Here is a 19,076-nt window from a genome sequence, read left to right on the forward strand (position 1 = left end):
ATTTATGACAATTTAAGGCCTACAAATATTAATGTAATATCTTCAGGCGTGGTGTTAAATGAAAGTGCACGCAAGGACTCATGCGTCATACCACTTTAGATACATATACAAGGTGGCCGAATAAAGGTAATTTTAATGTGATAAATTCACGCGTTTCTGCCAATCGAAACCGGATTTAGATGCTGGCTTATCACAGGACTTATAGACACATTCAATCCTATATGAGTTTACATTGAAAACGGAAGCGGGCTGTGTCATATCATGATTTATTACATATATAAACTCAAGGGGAAATCGCATCATTTCAATCTGTTCACTGTTTATTTGGAATAAATAATAATGTCTATTAGATCGTGTCAGGAGGAGTGGTATTTATACTTTTATACTACCACACTATATGCTTCACTTCAGAAGTAAATATATTCCAGCAAATGCTAAAATAGTAGAAGAAAAAAATGAGTTCATCGGTGTATAATTACGATATTTAATACTGCTGACCATTAAGAATAGCTGTGTTGTAATATACGTGCCAAATTATGACTGAAACATTCAAAGATGTATTTCCACGATTAGTTGGCATAGTTGCTTATACATTGGGGGAAATTATACATGTAAATAAGCATTACAACATGAGACACAGGAGTTGTACTCAAAATCACGGCTCAATGGGTACGTCACTACAGGCAGAAGCACTTTCTACCACGTAACTCTTTTCTAACAAATATTTCAGAAATAATGTTTGCCGATTTCCATTTACGCGTTATTGTGACACTGGTCGAATATGCATGCATAATAGTTTGGGCAAAGATTGTATGTAAGAAGATATTATATTGTAAGACTTTTCCCGCAAGCAGACTGTACGTACCACAGTGGGACTGTAGCTATAAGTACAGCCATCCAGTCAATGGGATACCAAATAATCGTAAACACAAATCGTAAAATACAAATAACCATAACAATAAATGTCAGGTACTCCGAAAGTGATTCTCTTAAAAATTACAATTAATCAAATGTTTCACCAAAAAGTATATGAATTTCATGTTTTGAATAATAAATTTAAAGGTAAACTTTCCTCCTCGTCAGATGAAGAGATGTATTGGTGGTTGTATTTGCAAAGTTCACGTGATACCTATATACGCTGTAAATTCAATCAAATCACTCGTACATTTAATTCAAACCAGACATAGGTGGCATAATTACATTGCAATCAAATACATATTCAATATGATGTATTCCGCCATGGTTCAAACAACACCTTGATGAACGTTTTCCCATGCAAAATACACTGATGAAAAAATTTAAATGTATTAACATTAAAGTGTTGTAGTACAACTACGTCATGTATGTTAATTGTGTGTGTATGTCTTTTGTCTGCGACCATGAAAAAAACATGCGTTTGGTGACAAGACTGAGTACAATTATTCGCCATTCAATCAGCACGTTAAACATGCAATCAACACATTAACCATTCAATCAGCACATTAACCATTCAATCAGCACATTAACCATTCAATCAGCACATTAACCATTCAATCAGTACATTGAATAGGAGTGGCACATCAGGAGTGTTCGATGCCGTAAAGAGCAATACAAGGTTGCTGATTTCATGTCTCAAGGCTACCGAAAGTTATTCGGAATGAGTAAACATACCTTGCTGACGAGTAACACTCATAATGTTATAAACTTTACAATTATCAAGTGTTCTATATGGAGCCGCCATTATGAATACTGTCTCTAGCAGTACAAATAAATGTGAGATTTCAGTTCTATTTCAGATCTATTGTGTTGTGATTTCCCTTATTTTTCTAAGAAGAAACCCAGCTTTTTGTTTATATTTACTATTTTATTCAATCTTTCTTGCATATATGACATTTGTAATTACAAAATCAAAAGATGAAATGATTGGGTGTTTTTTTTCTAATTAACAGTCAAAGAAGTTCTTAATAACCATGTTTTGTGCGTGTTTATCTGATTGCTAGTTAGCTAGGTCTTATTCAAAAATCGTAATATGACCTACATGTCATATTATACACCATAAGCTGGAACTGCGAACTGAGTGAAGGTGACTTAAAAGTTACAGGAAATTGTAATCATACCTCACTCGTACTAGGTATTGTGTAAACCATTAGATTTTATTTGGAGGATACGATCGATCTCAGCTCGGTCATTGATGAGTTCTTCATGAAGGTAACTAAAAAAACTTCTCGTTTTTTAAACTTGAGATAGATAGATATAGCAAGAAATTGTATAAATTCAACTTCATAATAATACACAAATAAATCTGCACGATGTGTGCTCATTGGTATACCAATAGCCATTCAATCAGCACATCAACCATTTAATCAGCACATCAACCATTTAATCAGCACATCAAACATTCAATCAGTACATTAACTATTTAATCAACACATTAACCATTCAATTAGCACATTAACCATTTCTAGTGGATAAACTGAGCAAGGCTGTCTCTAGTTATATAACATGATCCTTTGATTTGAGGTATCATTGGCCCAGAGTGGCCCAGACAATATATTCAGTGCACGTACTCAAACATACGAGTACATGTTATACTGTACATTCGGCGCGAAATCACATAATGTCGATCATTGATTATAAGGGGTAGATTATAATTATTATATCAGATTTGCGCCACGGATAGTGATATTTCCAACAATTACTAAATTAATGAAAATAAATACATATTTGGTGGCAGAATGTACAATTACAATATATATAAAACTACTGGGTTAAATTTCATCATGAACAATATTTGTATCGTTATACATGCACAAAATGATGTCAGAAACTTTCAGTGATGTCATTCAGAGATTATTTGATATAGCTGCGTGTATATTGCATGAAACTTTCTAAGATTGTTTGCAAGAAGGTATTATATTAGAAGACTTTTCCCGCAAGCAGACTGCACCACAGTGGGACGGTAGCTATAAGTAAAGACATCCAGTCAAATAATCGTAAACAAAAATCGTAAAATACAAATAACCATGATAATAACTGTCGGGTATTCCGAAAGTGACTCTCTTAAATATTACAATTAATCAAACATTCACTAATTAAATATATGAATTTCAATACCAGGTACATGTCATTTATTACGGTTAGTGAAAAGCGCCTTCATTGGTCAACTCCAAAATAATCAAATAAGAGTGCTCGTTTCATCTCGTACAAATGTGGCGGGCCATATAAATAAACTATGTGTATGTATCGTGTTCGTGATGTCGTAAATGAGCTTGTTCCGGCTATTAAAAGACAACGTGAGCAACGTATATCAAATGTGGTGATATATGGTAAGATCTTGATGGGGAAAGAATTCTTCTTTGCACCCCACGCCTAACCACAACTCTATCCGCTAACCTCCAGTGCTTCCCAATTTAATTGTATATGACCCTTCTATCGAAACCTATAGTTATCTAGAGGGGTAATTTCTAATGGAGTCGGAGGGGGGCTCGGGTTAGGAATGGGGTGCAAGAAGAACTATTTCATTCAAGGCGTTGAGCGAGAAAATGTATGAAAATTTAATGTGTCGAGTGAAACGAGCGAGCAGAAACAGGATGAAAAGGTACCAGTGCAACTGAAAAATCAGGATTTCAAGATTCTGTGAGAATGTCTAAAAAATGTATGTTTTTTTTCGATCACAGAAATAACGTCCCGACCCTGGTTTGCACAATTCAACACATTTCCAAAAATCACAAACTTTTTATTATATTGAGAGTGCTATTTAAATTATGACGTTTTTCAACAATAATTCTGTCTACGTTTGTTGTTTTAGAGACATTCTCCGGTGATGCAGACTATGCGTCTTTTAGCCAATCAGCGATCGCATACCACGTCACGTGTCAATAGTTTTACTAGCTGCCCTTGTGCAAGTACAACTGCCTGTTCAAAGCAAACTGTCCCTGAAAGGTCAGAGTGTCTCCCAAAACCCCATCCAAACATACAGTGCAGTCCCTGCTACTATTGAAAGAACATGTGACCATCACAAGCATATCTCTCACATGTCATCTGTCCGTAATCACATGTACTTGCGAGTGAAACTTGATGTACCTTTAACCTCCTTCAACTCAGGTCTTTGTATGTTAACAGAACTTGGGTTTGTTTTCGATCAATCATTAGTATATACTATATATAAATAGTATACATTTTTTGTCTACTACACAAATAAAAGGCAAGATTTTTCACAGTGCATACGTCTAACGTCATTGTATACATTCCATAAAGTGAACATGCTTTGGTCGACTCTTACCTTCATGCAAAAAGTTTTTCTTTAAGCAATATTCACAACATGAAAAAATTAATATACCAATTATAGGCAACATGTTATTTTCTAATGAATAGTTTTAATTGACACATGGACATTCTTGGACAAATAGAAAGTGATTTACTTACAACACCAAGAATTAATCATGTATAATTTAATATAATGTAAGGCTATTTACAAACTAGATTTTGTGTGTCTTTATATTTTATACATTTTAATATTCTGGTTATTTATTGGCAATCAGCATTACTATTTACATTGTTAGCACACCACAGGATGTACATCCCCTTACACATTTTAATGAAAATGAAGAATCTACCAATGTGAACTCTTACGATGCCTTTTTGAAGCTCTTGCAATCTGACCACTGAGGGTTGAAACAAAAAATAAACCCAGCATATACAATGATACAACACTCTGTCAATTAAAGGTCATATATAATAATACTGCATTACTTCCCCATTTGTATTTCATACAAACTTGTGTTAGGTGCATAATTTATTTATTTATTACTGTAGAATAAAAATACAATTATGACAACTTATTTGTTAATATCTTGTGCAGTAAAAATACTAAGTTTTCACATGTTTGCTGTTGTCATATGTCAACAACATTGTTATAAAAAATAATACTAATATTTTAAAACGTATTATTGGTGGAATCGGAATCTAACTGAATCGATGTATGATGAGCATGCACAGTTGTTCTGGCGGTGTTGAGAGAGGTCATTTATGATGAAAATCATGAAACAAATCAGAGCTTCTAACAGTATTATTGTTCATCAACCTATCAAGTTTCATTGATATCTGCTGCAGAATTTCTGAGAAAATTCTGAATACGTATATGGACATCTGGACATCCAGAAGACTGAGCCCACATCAGTAGTCCCCTACCTAAACAATTCAGAAAGTTTCTTGCATCTGGTAAATGGAAAGAAGCATTGCTGTGCTTTTCTGGCAAACTCTTAGAATAGGTGTGAACCAGAGTGTCTAAAAGATGCTCTACGTCAAACATGATGATAACTGTTTCTGTAAATGGTTCCATGGTTGAGAGTGAAGTAATTGAATTAAAGAGTGATCACAAGAAGCTGTTACTCATCTCTGTTTTCCATGCATCCCATTCATCACAGGTTGATCAAGTCAATAATGTGTATATTCCTAGTCCAGATGTTCCAATGTTGACTATAATTTGTGCAACTAACATGTAGAAATGGCAGAATTGCACTTGTCAACAAAATTTCTTACAGCAGAGACACTACAACTCGGAGTGAGAACTTGCCATCTTATATAATGGAAAATATTTGATACAGGTAACTCACTAAATTAGTGTGTAAACCACTGATGCACTTTGTTCATTGATTTTCCAGTTTTCCTGTTCCCTGCTGGAAGATTGTTTTATCTTGATCCTTTAGATAGGCCTCAACTGTTTAGATTACGTCATCGTTAGTCTCAAAACGGTGACCACGCAAGTGGGACTTCAGTTCAGGAAAGGTAGAAGTCCGACAGTGCCAGGTCAGGTGAGTAGGAAGCGTGAGGTAAGAGTTCAAAGCCACATTCGATTGCTGCTGCCACTGTCACCTGTGCTGTGTGGACAGGTGTATTGTCCTGGAACACACCAGCTCGAAGCTTTCCTCTTCTTTTCTCTTTTGATTGCTGCTCTTAACTGTCGCACTTCTGAAACATAGTACTCTCCAATAATTGTTTAACCCTTTTGCAAGTACGTACATGAACAACATTAATAGCTTGAGTGCGCCTGTTTCGAAAATACCGGATTTCTATATATATATTTGAAATGAGATTAAATTTCAAGAATTGTCGGCGCATCAAAACTTTCATTTCGAGAGTCATTTGAGGTCGTTCGTCCTAATTCAAGCCTTATTTTAGTTTTAAAGTTTTATAGAGCTGTTACGTGTAAGATAAATAGGTTATTCAGCGCCAACACGAAAATATCGCGTTATATCACGAGTTGTTTGTTCGTGGTGGCGAATAGTCTTTAAGTATTTCCAATGTTTTTATCCCCCCCCCATGTACATAATTGGTCAGTTTATCCATACATGCTGCTATCTAATAAGCATGTAAAAATTATGTTTCTGTTCGGGTCGAACGTTTTGTTCACTTTTGCCACTGCACGGCGTCCTCTATTGACGTAAGAACGAAACCTGCTCCGTCAAAAAATCATTGATGAACGTTCTCCCATGTAGCATACAATAATAATAAGGTTTCATGTCAAAATCAAAATTAAAGTGTTGTGGTGAAATATCGTCTACAGCAAATGCTAATTTTGACCAGTCGTACGTTAATTATTTTATTCATGTGGGGTGTATCACTCTATTATTGGGGCCATGTTTGTGAAACATCTTATCGATAAGAACGAGCTGTAAAACGGTGTGGATATTTGCAGGTGTACCAATTGTACAGCCTGATGTAATAATTATGTGATTTTATATTATAGACAATTATGAAATACGATATATATTAGCGTATGCAAATGCAATAATTCAGGTAATGTATCATTTTAAGCCTTTAACACTATAGCTAGTTGATTTCTGATTAATTGTGATATTTTTGTTTTTTGTGGCATTAGTTAGTTTGAAATATTCCTAAATCTTTGAAACTCAAGATCACGAGGTACATTTGGTTATACTTATTTTTTCCTGCTATTTGAAACTTTGTGTAATTTATTATTTGTGTAAACTTTGAAAGAATATAGCATTTTTGGTTAAAATATAACGTTGCTGTCATGAGAACTTTTCAACGAATCGCACTCTGTGCAGTATCCACTGCCACATGGAAGCGCAATGTTTGTTTTTTTACGTTTTCAGTCCCGTTCGTACGAAGTCAGACAACGAAAACGTATGCTCCTACAACTTGGGTATGCTTAGTTTTGCAACCATTTTAGGACTACTATAATCAACAAGAATAGACATTTCTGCTATAATTCCAAAACTGGATCTAAATGATATAAGTATAGATATCTGTGCATTGAGCCTTGCACGTCATTTTGATTTTCAGATCGAATTCCAAATTGTGACTGATGGCAATTGATTTAGTGAATGCTGCCCCCCATGACATGATTTGGCTGATCATTTCAAACTAAAATACATCATATAAACATTATATGCACATGCTTGTGTTTCACAATGCAAACAACAAGATGACGTCCATTTTTGCTAATCTGGGACCGAATCAAATCAAACTATACACAAACAAATAAACCAATATCGCCAAGTTATGATTCTAATCAACTCACTGGTTTATCACGAGACATGTGTATACATTCACTTCTATATAAATTGGCATTTGAAATGAACGATCACACTGTCATGTCATGACTTGTGTTGTTTATATTATGCAAATTAGCATAAATCACGCAACCAAGCCTAAGAGCATTGGCTAGCTTTGTATTTTATTTTGAATTTATTCAAATCATAATAACCAGTGTACCATGTATTTATATGGGCTCTACGCAAGTTGCTGTGGAACGCCGGTCGATGAGCCGGTTGAATTCGAGAAAACAGCATTAACTCAACTTTGAAGTAATCTCGAGCAACCAAATGTATATATTGCACACGTAAGTGTAATCATGGAGGTATAAACATACCTCCATTGTGTAATCTTGTTACACTGTTCAGGAGAGTCTCAAGAACTATCCCAAAATACAATAGGTGATTTTCCGAACAATTGCGAGATCTCGCGAGATGCATGAAAGACGCGCGTCGAACGTCTGCCGTTTGAACTAGAATTTCTTTATTTCGCAGCTTACATTGACCGGCCGATCTTCGACAGAGGAATATTGCTTCCGAATACCCTCACTTAATCGAAATTGCCTATCATCAAATGTGGACAGCACATTATTAAGCATGGAAATGTCCCCGAAATACTTTCGCGTTTGTCGAATCCCACGCGATGTTTGACGCGACTACGACGCTATGATCTTTGTTTGTCCTGTTTTTACGTTCGATTTCACGCATAACGCGTGATTATCGCAGTGTACGGAAAATGGTCTATTCTGAGAGTTTATGACCGCGGTTGCCAGGCGTGAAATTGTCCGGATGTCCGCCCCGAGAATAGATGGTTGTCAATCAACTGGACAAATCTACTCTATAAGTACTCATGAAACATTCAACGCACACTATCTAGTGGAATAAAATATCTATCTTTATTTGGCATTACACTAAATGATTATACATAATTATAATACATAACACATCGAAGACAATGAGCAATTCAGTGTTGTGTATCCGTATGTGTGTTTAAACAAAATAATAAAAACATCGTCATACTAGTGTGTGTTACACTCTAGGGGGAATCACATCATAGCAATCTGTTTATTTGGAGTAGATAATAGTGTCCATTAGAATGTGTCGGGAGGAGTTTTTTATACTGCCTCAGAATATTCAGAAACTCTTGTCAAACATATTTTGAATATTTCAATAACAATTTTCTGAGATTTAAATTATTACCCAATAAATATACATTTCCAACAAACGCTACGTTATTGAAAGAAAATAAATACACCCATTGGGAGCAGTACGTAGGATAACAATATATAATACTTCTAGATTAAATCCCATCATGGACAATGGTTGTGTTGTAGTACACGTGTCACATGATGACTGAAACATTCAGTGATGTATTTCCAAGATTCATTGACATAGTTGCGTATGCATTGCAGAAAACTTTCTAAAATAGTATTCATGTTATATGTAATCTAAACCTTTTCTAATGAACATTTCAATGATATCTTACGCCTATTGCATTCAATGCGTCGTTATGATACAGATATGCACGCATTGTAGTATTATTTCGCCGATTAGGCTGGGACAAAGATTGTATGTAAGAAGATATTATGTTAGAAGACTTTTCCCGCAAGCAGACTGTACGTACCACAGTGGGACTGTAGCTATAAGTACAACCATCCAGTCAATGGGATACCAAATAATCGTAAACACAAATCGTAAAATACAAATAACCATAACAATAAATGTCAGATACTCCGAAAGTGATTCTCTTAAAAATTACAATTAATCAAATTTTTCACCAAAAAGTATATGAATTTCATGTTTTGAATAATAACATAAAAAGTGAACATTCCTTCTCATCAGACATTAGTCTGTAACGTTTTCAGCGATGTATTGGTGGTTGCATTTGCAATGGCTGACGTTATACGTTATGCTCTCAATTCAATCGAACATTTCATTCAAACCAGACAAAAATGACAGTATAGTAATTTATAGATAAACTGCAATCAAATTATAATACATATTCAATATGATGTATTTCAGCAGGGTTCAAATAACTCGTTGATGAATGGTTTTCCATGCAACATACACAATAAAGTTTAATTTTTTTCAAACAAAATTAATAAATATGAATAAATATGAACAGATTCGAAAATAATTCAGTTGTGTTAAAATGAAAGTGTTATGGTTCAAATACGTCTGCGACAAATGTTAATTTTGACCATTTTACCTTAAAGCGGGGAGTCGTCATCTGCGCATGCGTCAGATGGCCATAGCGTGTCATTGTTTACAAACAAGCGTCTATCCATGAGCCTTTGCGTTTTTAAAGTGTGTTGTTATCGTCGCTTGGGACTCAATTCCCACGCGTGCGCATGTGACGACCCTCCCGCTTTAATTATTTGAAGCGTGCGTATTGTGTCATACGCTGCGAAGATGTTTTAGGTTAAGAGTGAGGACCTTACGACCCAATCATGACAAAAAACATGGTCCATGCGTTTGGAAGTACGATATGTATTCAGTTTGCAAGGTGGGATTATTAGCTATAAATTAAATTTGTGACTATGAAAGAGTCATCGTTCACTAATTTGTACTGCCTATAACATACACTTTAGCGCTTTTCTTTATATTTTCAGTTTGCAATTTGGAAACAAAATATCATTCATATATTTTTCTAAAATAGAAAGGGTAACTGTTCCCGAATAAATTGCCCATGACAAGTGTGTATAAAGCGCAAGTCAGTGGTGTATCATACAGCACGAAAAAAACAACATTTGTCCAGCAGCGTATATCCAATATTTTAATTGTCGGAATACTGGCTACTAAAGTCGGTGGTTCCAACTGAGCTCGTCAGTTGCCACATCAATCAAAATTAAATTACTTTAATAAAAATAGAAAGTATATAAGCAAACAATTCTAGTTCATCCAATATCCATGACAATTGGGCATATAATAATTGAGTTCTAGTTAGAAATGCCTTAAACGCAACTGCCAGCCGAGATTGTTGAATAGTGTTCGATCCTTCAGCGCCATCGCGTCTACGCTTATATATACCATGGATACATATGCCAAGGGAACTGTGCGCGCGATGATGTTAAAGAGTGAAGTCTCGCGGTTCTCGCTCCCAACGAGAACTCGGTATCCATTTGCATCTAAGGTGTATTGTTCCTGATGACTTTTACATAGCAATTTATAGATATTCCTTTTTCCCACACAGATTGCAAACAGTGTATATCGTAAGTATGATTCATCAGTACAGCGGACATTGATTGGCATATTTCAGATCAATGAATCCTTCGTTATTTTCTTGATATATTTACACTGTATTTATTTGCGGCGTGGCTAAGGAGGTCAGGTCAAATACGTCTTAGCCACTTCGTCTTAATCTGCATGGCGAAAACCATTATGTCACAATGTAATTCTCGACTGTTTGCTCGCAATGAACAATTAGTCAACAACTCATTGCCCGCCTCAGGCATCATTTCCAATAGATAATCATTCTTTTAATTCATTATTGTGCTGCAACAATTATAAATTGGAAATGAGGCTGAAAAACCATGACAACACAAACATACATCAAGCCACCAGGTTTTCTTTAAAAAAAAGCGCATCCATTATGAATATCAGTTTGTGTTCAAATGCATATTTATAGGGTATCTAATAATTGTTAATGATCTAATATATCAGTAATTTTGTTTCTACAAAATTCAAAGGAAACAAATGTTAAACTTAAATAAATCCCAAGGGTTGCCACTTGTGTTATTTAAATCGCGTCTGAACTCTTGCATATGTCGGTAATATGCAGGCTAATACGGGGTATGTGCGGAACATGCAGAAAAGAGAGTTGCATGCAGTGATCATGCAACAGAAACCATGCTAACAAAATATTGGAATAACGACAACCTTTCGGCTGGTGCATAGTCTTCTTGGAGAATGAAACAAACTAAGACAGTGTGGAAGATGGGTGATTGATGGACTGATTGGTCGATAGATGTTCGTTGCGGTGACGTCACAGGCGTCGCCATGTCGACATTATGAAGATGTAAAACAGATTGCCTTGACAACAGCGACAGAGGTAATAAGCACGTAGCGGCATGTGAGCCAGGGAAGATGGATACAGGCTACATATTACAGATGTACAGGTGTGCTTTTGGCGGCGTGGCGTAGGTTTACGTTGGGAAAGTTCCGCACTAAAAGAAAATACATAACAGGTAGTATTGAGTGACATATTACCGACAAAATATGATATTACAACGTTAAACTCGTAAAATGCAAATTAAACTTTGTTTAAATTTTTTTTTTTTTTTTTTTTTTTTTTTTTTTCGAAAAAAGTGCAGTTGTACAGAAAATACTCCAAATCCATATTCGGTATGTTTCGCAATACTTTATCAAATTACCCCCAAACAACTGATTAATATCTTACATATATTCTAAATTAGGCTGTATATGTATAATTAGCATAATATAAGAATTTAATTTAAAATAAGCTATATATAAACTATACACAGGCGAGACTTATAAAAATAGTCTCGAAAACGGAATTACGTATTTACTTCGTCCACTTATTACACAACATTCCACTACGGTGCTATATCGCGTAATATTTGCGACGAATATAAACCGCATGCCTGCTCAATTCAGTTTCCATTCATATGTCTGTCACTCTTTTTGACATAATAACTAATTAACTAATTAATAAATTTGACATAATTTCACAAGAGTTTCACAATATCAAGTAATTATCTCATATGTAAATTTCTATATAAGTATATTCCGAATATATAATTAATAAACACTTAATTTAGATGTCTATATATATAATATTACGAGGTGTCATTCTTAATATTAACATCAATAATTAAAGCTACAGAGCGGTGTCCGTCTAATGTTGGACGTGGACTATCAAAGCGATTACTTTGCAAAAGATTGTGGAATAACTAGCCTAATTTACTTGATCATTAATGCTCTTAAATTTGTGATTATACGTTGATTCCGTGTATCGGTGTATGCTTTTAACATAAATTAATTGGTGTGGTTTTATTGTTTTATCTTGTCGATTCGCGCTCGCATTATTCAGAATGGAATTGTGGCAAACAACTCTCTCGATGACTAGTATATTGTAATCGACCTGTCCTTGCTTTTAAAGTCTTCCTTCGTGTTCTTGCTACTTAGGAATCGCCCTCTACCGATGAGAATGTGGTATTATTGTAGCTGCTGCCAGCCATACCTGTGGATCTCAGTCGGGTGCTTCCCACTGCGCTGTAAGTTCCGACCCCGGCGGCCTCTGTCGTCTTTCCGCAGCATCCAAAAGCTTCTAAGAAACCCTGACGGAACTTCTTGTTCATGAAGCAGTAGGTGATCGGGTTCACGCAACTAGAAATGTAGGTCAGCAGCTTGACAACGGCGGCATCCAAGGCTGATACCGATGTGAGGGCGCTCTCGCTGTCATAGAAATACCACATGTTGAGGCACCATGAGGGCATCCAACATACGAAGAACAGTAATACGATCACAATCAGCATTTTCACAACTCGTCTCTTAGCAACGTTGCTAGATGTGCTTCGTGGATGGCTGTGCGTTCGGTTTTTTGAAGAGGAGCTGTCGCCGTTAGACTTGCCACGGGAGTTGTTTTTATCTGCAGAAGAAATAGACCACGAAATGCTCATTATAGACATTGCCTGTATATTTCGAAATGTACATTAGTGTGCAATAGTGTCGTGTTAACGGCAATAAAGATTACGCTTCTGGCGCTATCCGTTTATAATTCATTTCATAGTTGAACGTTATGGCACATCGAGTAGACCACGTTCCGTGCAACGTGACGTCATACCGCGAACAGAACACATTGCTTCAGGTGAATAATTTAACGTGTAAATATATCAAAACAAAAACTGAATTATATACTTTGGCTTTTATATATTTGTCGATAGCACTACTAGTACACTGTCGTTAGATGTAAACACGTAATTTGATTAATACGTAATGTGTTGGTCACATACGTCTAATCTAAACACTTCGTAAACCTTTCCGTTGGCCTCGAACCCCGGTCACTGTGACCTCCAACGTTCAATCATTCGCACCGTCACCTGACAAAACTTCAATATGACTATTTCTATAAATGAAATTCTAGATTGTTTGCTTTCAGAAATTGCACATTCTAATCGATCAATGTCGGCAGCCACGTACGGCGTATAGTAAACTTCAATCATGTCAGTTGAGGCAGACCTTGCTCAAAACTACTAAGGGGTCTTCCACAGGCAAATCACTAATTCGTTAGTCAAATGCCTATATTCCCGTTATTCGCCGGCAAGCCATGCAGTGTACATAGTCATGAATGTACCAAGATACTATATATTCTCGATCACATTAAAGATTGCCACCGCGGATTTAGCAGTCACATTTAAGAAACGGCTTAAAAACTAATTTGGTCGGACCTGGATCTTGAGAAATATTAAAGACTTTCACGAACAATCTTTGTCCATTTCATGCACTATTTTGATCATCTTTACTATCGATAAAACCAATCTAATCATTACTGGAATTATTTTCTAATCGCAATGACACACATACGCACACTTGGTTCACACGACGTTGCAGTATTATATGCATGTTTAAAGTATACATTACAAACATATATTACAAAAATTATATAAACAGACTATTTCCTAATTGTATTCAGTAGCAATTTCGCAATGCTTTAACCGTGAGACACGTTTCTAGTAATCACGTGATCGTGCCAACGACTGAGGCGAGTGGCTGATCGCATGTTTACTTAGAGCCTTAGAGTTTTATTGGAGAGTAAGAGAAGACAGCGACGTGTTACATTCCGTTGACGGTTTAGATGAATAAAGCTGGTTTATATGTAATGAACTTAGGTGTTCCTTTGGGTCGAAACTGGTATCTCTACGTGTAAGTGTTATCAGCCAAGCGATTCAGAGCTCCCTGCATACAACGCTTTGTTCACAACAATCTCAACAAAATTTAATATATACGCAGTCGAGACTCGGGTAAACCCGTGGCATATTTGTAAGTCGGGCGGATGAGCCGAATTCCAAAGTCAGCGCGCCAGCACAGTCATGTTGTGGAGAACATCGATATGTGAACATTAGTCTGTGTTGTAATCGTGTTGCAGTGTCTGTTTTCCTTCAGACAACTAATATTTATTAGTTGTCTGAGGTTTTCTTAATTTTTTTGCGTGTCATAATCTGCCACATAGTGTCGTGCGATATGCATAATTTAATTTAATTCAATTCAATTTAATTTAGAAACAAATGTGTATGTCTCCATACTGGCTACAGATCCTCTGTAAAGTTTTTTTTTCTAAAACAATGAAAACATTATATGGATTTTATTACGGAGAAATGCGACATTGGCGTTCGAAAGACATCTTCTTTTTCATTGATTGGATTTACATATGGGAACATAGGATTAATCATAGTGGCCAACGACATTATTCGGCAGTCGTTTAAGTTAAAATCTTACCGTTACCTGTTGGGCTATGTTCATTCTGCATACCTCTCCATAGCTCGACGATGATGAGGCTGTACGCGACTACCATCACAAGAAGTGGTATCACCATTAAAATAGAAAACAAACATGTCTAAAGCGAGCGAGAGAGAGAGATAGAGAGAGAGAGACAGAGAGTATTAAACATGTGCAAATATAGCCAACTATTCATTTTGCTGGGCGTGGCGTGTTTGTTTTAAATAAAATATTTTCAACACTATATTGAATCAGAACCGCGGTGTTGATATGTTAACCAGACTCCGTAATCGACGAAAGATTATACGCTAAGTATCGTTAAATGTACCCAACAACTAAGGGACGAACGTTTGGATAAATTATAAAACTTAAAATCAATGCGTTTTGTATTTACGAATGAATAATATCCATACAAAAACAAAAGCAGATTCTCGATGTGGGGGGGCGCTCTTATTTACTGGCTTCAAGCGTACTATACTTGTCCATGGAAACCCGTTGAAAAACATTGCACGATGAGGGCGCTGTATTTTTCACCGTATAAATGACTGTCTACAAACTACCACATCCATTTAATGTCCATCCACTTTAAATATTATTTTTTTCTTTATATATGTATAACCGATGTCTTTGTGTAGTGTTACGAGTATGTGTATGGACTATTACGAAATACTTGGTAGGTGAAGCGATGCTATTTGTTCAGTCTCACATATTTGTTTCAAATGAAAGAACCCAGCTGGGGCAATAACCTGTATGTCAAGCTCCTGGCAGTGCGTTATTAGGCATTGTATTTAAAAATAAATTGCCCGTCCCAAATACGGGATAATTCATCGCAATGCAATGAATGTTGATAGTTAGACTCATATTAGGACGAGGCATTGCATCAGACACGATAATTTCTTTTAAAAAAAGTATCATGAAGATATCAATTGCTTTTGTTTTCTGTTGAAAAGTGAAGAAACAGCGTTTTTTTTTGTTTTGTTTTTTTTGTTTTTGTTTTTTTTATCTAAAACAGTTTCATCTCAAGTATCGACAGAATCGCTTCACACTATCCAGCCAAATTGTTTTAGGGGAGAAAACAAGCATTTGTACTTACAGTGTAGGCTTTATATGCCCTGGGGTCAGGCCACTCGTCTCTGCATTTGTACGTATGCGGTTTGCTCAGTGGTGTTAGTTTCGTGAAGACGACTGTCGGTATAAAGAGAATAAATCCCGTCAACCAGACAGCGCCTATTAACTTGTAGGCGTGGGCTTTTGTCTGCCAACCGCGGGAGGTGAGAGGTCGACATATTGCGAAGTATCTTTCCATGGATAGCGATACCATAGTCCACACCGAAACAAAAACAGCGACCACTGAAAAATACAAAAACATACTATGTGACCACAGCATTGAAAAAAAAAGAAAATGTGTCGCAATACCTGTTATGGACGCATTGTTCTTGAACACGTACGTATTTTCAAATTTCTTATCAGATCGAGAAGATGGAACAATATGTGTTGCCGTTATATTTGGAAAATTGCAAATACTAAATTGTTATTTCCTGTCATAGAAAGACAATAATATAAATACCTTGTATGTAGGGGAGTATACGGCAGAATCCCTCTCCGAAGATAAAGTTTTGAAGGATTGCCCCGACAATGGTAATGGGCATGCAAAACAACGCGAAAATCAAATCGCTGACAGAGAGACTCAGCAAGAATATATTAGTAACAGTTCGCATTCGTTTGTTCTGAGCCAAGGTCACGATAACTAAGATATTCCCCACGACAGCCAAGAGGAAAATAACAGAGTACAACACCAGCGAAAGCCTGACATCCATGGCAGGAGGCGGTGCTCTGGAACCATAGTGATGGTCGACGTCCACATCCACGTCCGTTCCGTTGGTACAAGTGTCATTATGTAAAGTTAGATTGCACATTTGAATCAAGCTTTTGGTTACATTTAACGTTGTCCCGTTATCACACATATTTAATAAAGCGTTCTCGCATAAATCCCGTAAATCGGCGGCGAATCCCGGGGTAGATGTTCCAGTCGCGTTCTCCATAGTTTCACTATACATTAATAATGATATCTCCTAAAATCAGGCATTTACGAGTTGTCCAATCACTTGATCCAGAAGTTTTTGCTGTAGGAAGAAAAAATATGTGTAAATTATCAATATATCTGCTACTATGCTACCGCAATTTTGTCGGATAGAAAGTGGAATGCCAAAAAGTACGACGATAATCGTTTTAGAAGCTCACTCGCTCGGCAGTACCACCGGTGTCAACGCTCAAGTCAATGGCGAATAGTTCCCTCTTTCAACTTTGCCACCCTGGAAACAAATTATTCAACATTTGTTCACACGTCTGACAACTCGAATAAAACTTGAATGCGACACCGAGCTCCAATTGCGCGGAAAAACGAATCGCCCCCGGGATAATTTTTTTTTTTTATGAGAACAGGACAAGGTTCAATCCGCCTGTGTATAGCATGGAAGTCAACTGTTGATGCCACCCGTCTTCCGTTATCGTAAAACTGTCGTAATTTTTCCCAAGTATTATGACGTACTGAGATAAACACAGTCGCAAATGTTTAGATTTGCTGTAAAAAGTAAGTGTTACCCTGACCCCCCTGTCAACGATGAGCCAGGGCGGCATGCATGCATTCTGCTTCGCATCTACAAACAACTAGAGCAATGTGTAGAGACAACCCACCTATATAAGAAGCCTGAGAGAACTGAAACGACCAACGCTACAACTGTATTCCGATGTAATCGCATCAAGGCGCTCTCCGTCAGTTTGCAAATTCCGCCGCGATTATCAGATGCTGGGCTCGACTGAATGTCTGTGCGGGTGGACACGGCAGTGGCGTATTAAAGCATTAGAAAGTAATTATAGAACTCCCGCACACTGATCACGTGAAAGCGTGACGTCGCATCTGATGACGTCGAGTTCCGTATCTTATGCATAAACAACACACCGAGGATGGGAACCGAATTATATTGATCACCGTCTATAATACATTGAAGCGGAAGATATAGCCATTGAGCCTCTTCCGACAATATCGCCATTATGCCACTTTATAAGGAATTTGTATTACGTGACGTGGGACGAATATGAGGGGAAAAATTAAACCAACGACAGAAGGATTTCACAGTTAATGTTTTTTTACGGAATAATAAGTCCGATTGCTAGATTGCAGCAAGGGCGAAAATAATACCGGTATTTGTTTTGGTGTGTGAGGGGGGGGGGGTAGTGTGTGGAAAAAGTAGGTTGATACGATACGATACATTGTGGATTAGCTGGTTTCATTCACCATCATTTCTAAGATTGTCATTATTTAATTAATGGTGAAAAAAGTACTGGTCAATAAGACCACAAACTGTTGGTCGTCATTCATTTCTGCGAGGTCAAGTGTATGGAATAGACATTTAGGCGCTGCGTCATCATGTATTGTCGTATTTCTGTATCTGTCTGTTCCCGTTGATAAAGCCGTGTTTGAGACATCATTTCGGGGTGTCTTCTTTATTCGGTCATGATTGTTGTATCACATCCTGTGGCATATTTTGTAATTTCATATTCTGTTCATCAGTCACTACAACAAATTCTGAACACAACCAAATACATATGGAATACCAAATATATATGGAATACCATTCAATGTCTAATTGTGCTGTCGCGCTGTCCATGTACAGTAACATAATCCGATGAGCAGATTCGAAAATCCTGATTGTTTGGGGTTTGTTGTCACAATATACTGAGGCAGGCTGTTGTAGCGGTACATTCCCAGCCTTGGTATATATAACCGCATCTGAGTTAAACTTATTAAATACGCGATAGCTCGCCTCCGCCTCACACTGCGGCGCTCGGTAATTACTTGTACATGGGCGTGTCACGTGCTCTTTATAAGGTCAATTTAGTTGCTTAATTAAACGATGTATGTTGTCATGTATAATCTAGACGTCTAACCGTGATCCCTCTCTCACACGCGACACGGCAGCCTTTCCGTTAAAATGATGTGCAATTTGCCAAATAAGCACCACATTTAATCTAATTCAAAGTGTTTACCCTGATTCGTATTGTATGAAAATGTTCTTTTTT

At 36.7% G+C, this 19,076-nt stretch overlaps 1 protein-coding gene across 2 annotated transcripts; it reads right to left on the reverse strand.

Annotated features, from left to right (window-relative positions):
- Positions 1-8,412: 8,412 nt before the first annotated feature.
- LOC100377464 (cholecystokinin receptor type A-like) lies at positions 8,413-17,817 on the reverse strand. Of its 2 annotated transcripts, none has more exons than XM_085497922.1 (5): positions 17,691-17,817; positions 16,564-17,119; positions 16,090-16,346; positions 15,003-15,114; positions 8,413-13,149 (listed from the first exon to the last, which is right to left on the reverse strand). In XM_085497922.1, the coding sequence occupies exons 2-5, from the start codon at positions 17,051-17,053 to the stop codon at positions 12,683-12,685; spliced, it is 1,326 nt and encodes a 441-aa protein (XP_085354048.1). In that variant the 5' UTR covers positions 17,054-17,119; positions 17,691-17,817; the 3' UTR covers positions 8,413-12,682. The 2 variants fall into 2 exon arrangements, with proteins under 2 accessions (XP_085354048.1, XP_085354047.1); XM_085497921.1 differs by having other exon boundaries at positions 14,997-15,114.
- Positions 17,818-19,076: the final 1,259 nt, after the last annotated feature.

Source organism: Saccoglossus kowalevskii, chromosome 4 (assembly GCF_978046115.1).
Source record: "Saccoglossus kowalevskii chromosome 4, keSacKowa6.1, whole genome shotgun sequence".
In the NCBI taxonomy this organism is placed as follows: Eukaryota; Metazoa; Hemichordata; class Enteropneusta; family Harrimaniidae; genus Saccoglossus; species Saccoglossus kowalevskii.

What these genes read in the sequence shown, in the direction of transcription:
- LOC100377464 (XM_085497921.1), bottom strand. Translation starts at nt 17,053, where the DNA reads ATGTATAGTGAAACTATGGAGAACGCGACTGGAACATCTACCCCGGGA. An exon ending in TATACTCCCCTACATACAAG is followed by an intron (nt 16,347 to 16,563) that starts GTATTTATATTA and finishes TGTATTTTTCAG; the next exon opens with TGGTCGCTGTTTTTGTTTCG. An exon ending in ACATAGCCCAACAGGTAACG is followed by an intron (nt 13,150 to 14,996) that starts GTAAGATTTTAA and finishes TTTCTTCTGCAG; the next exon opens with ATAAAAACAACTCCCGTGGC.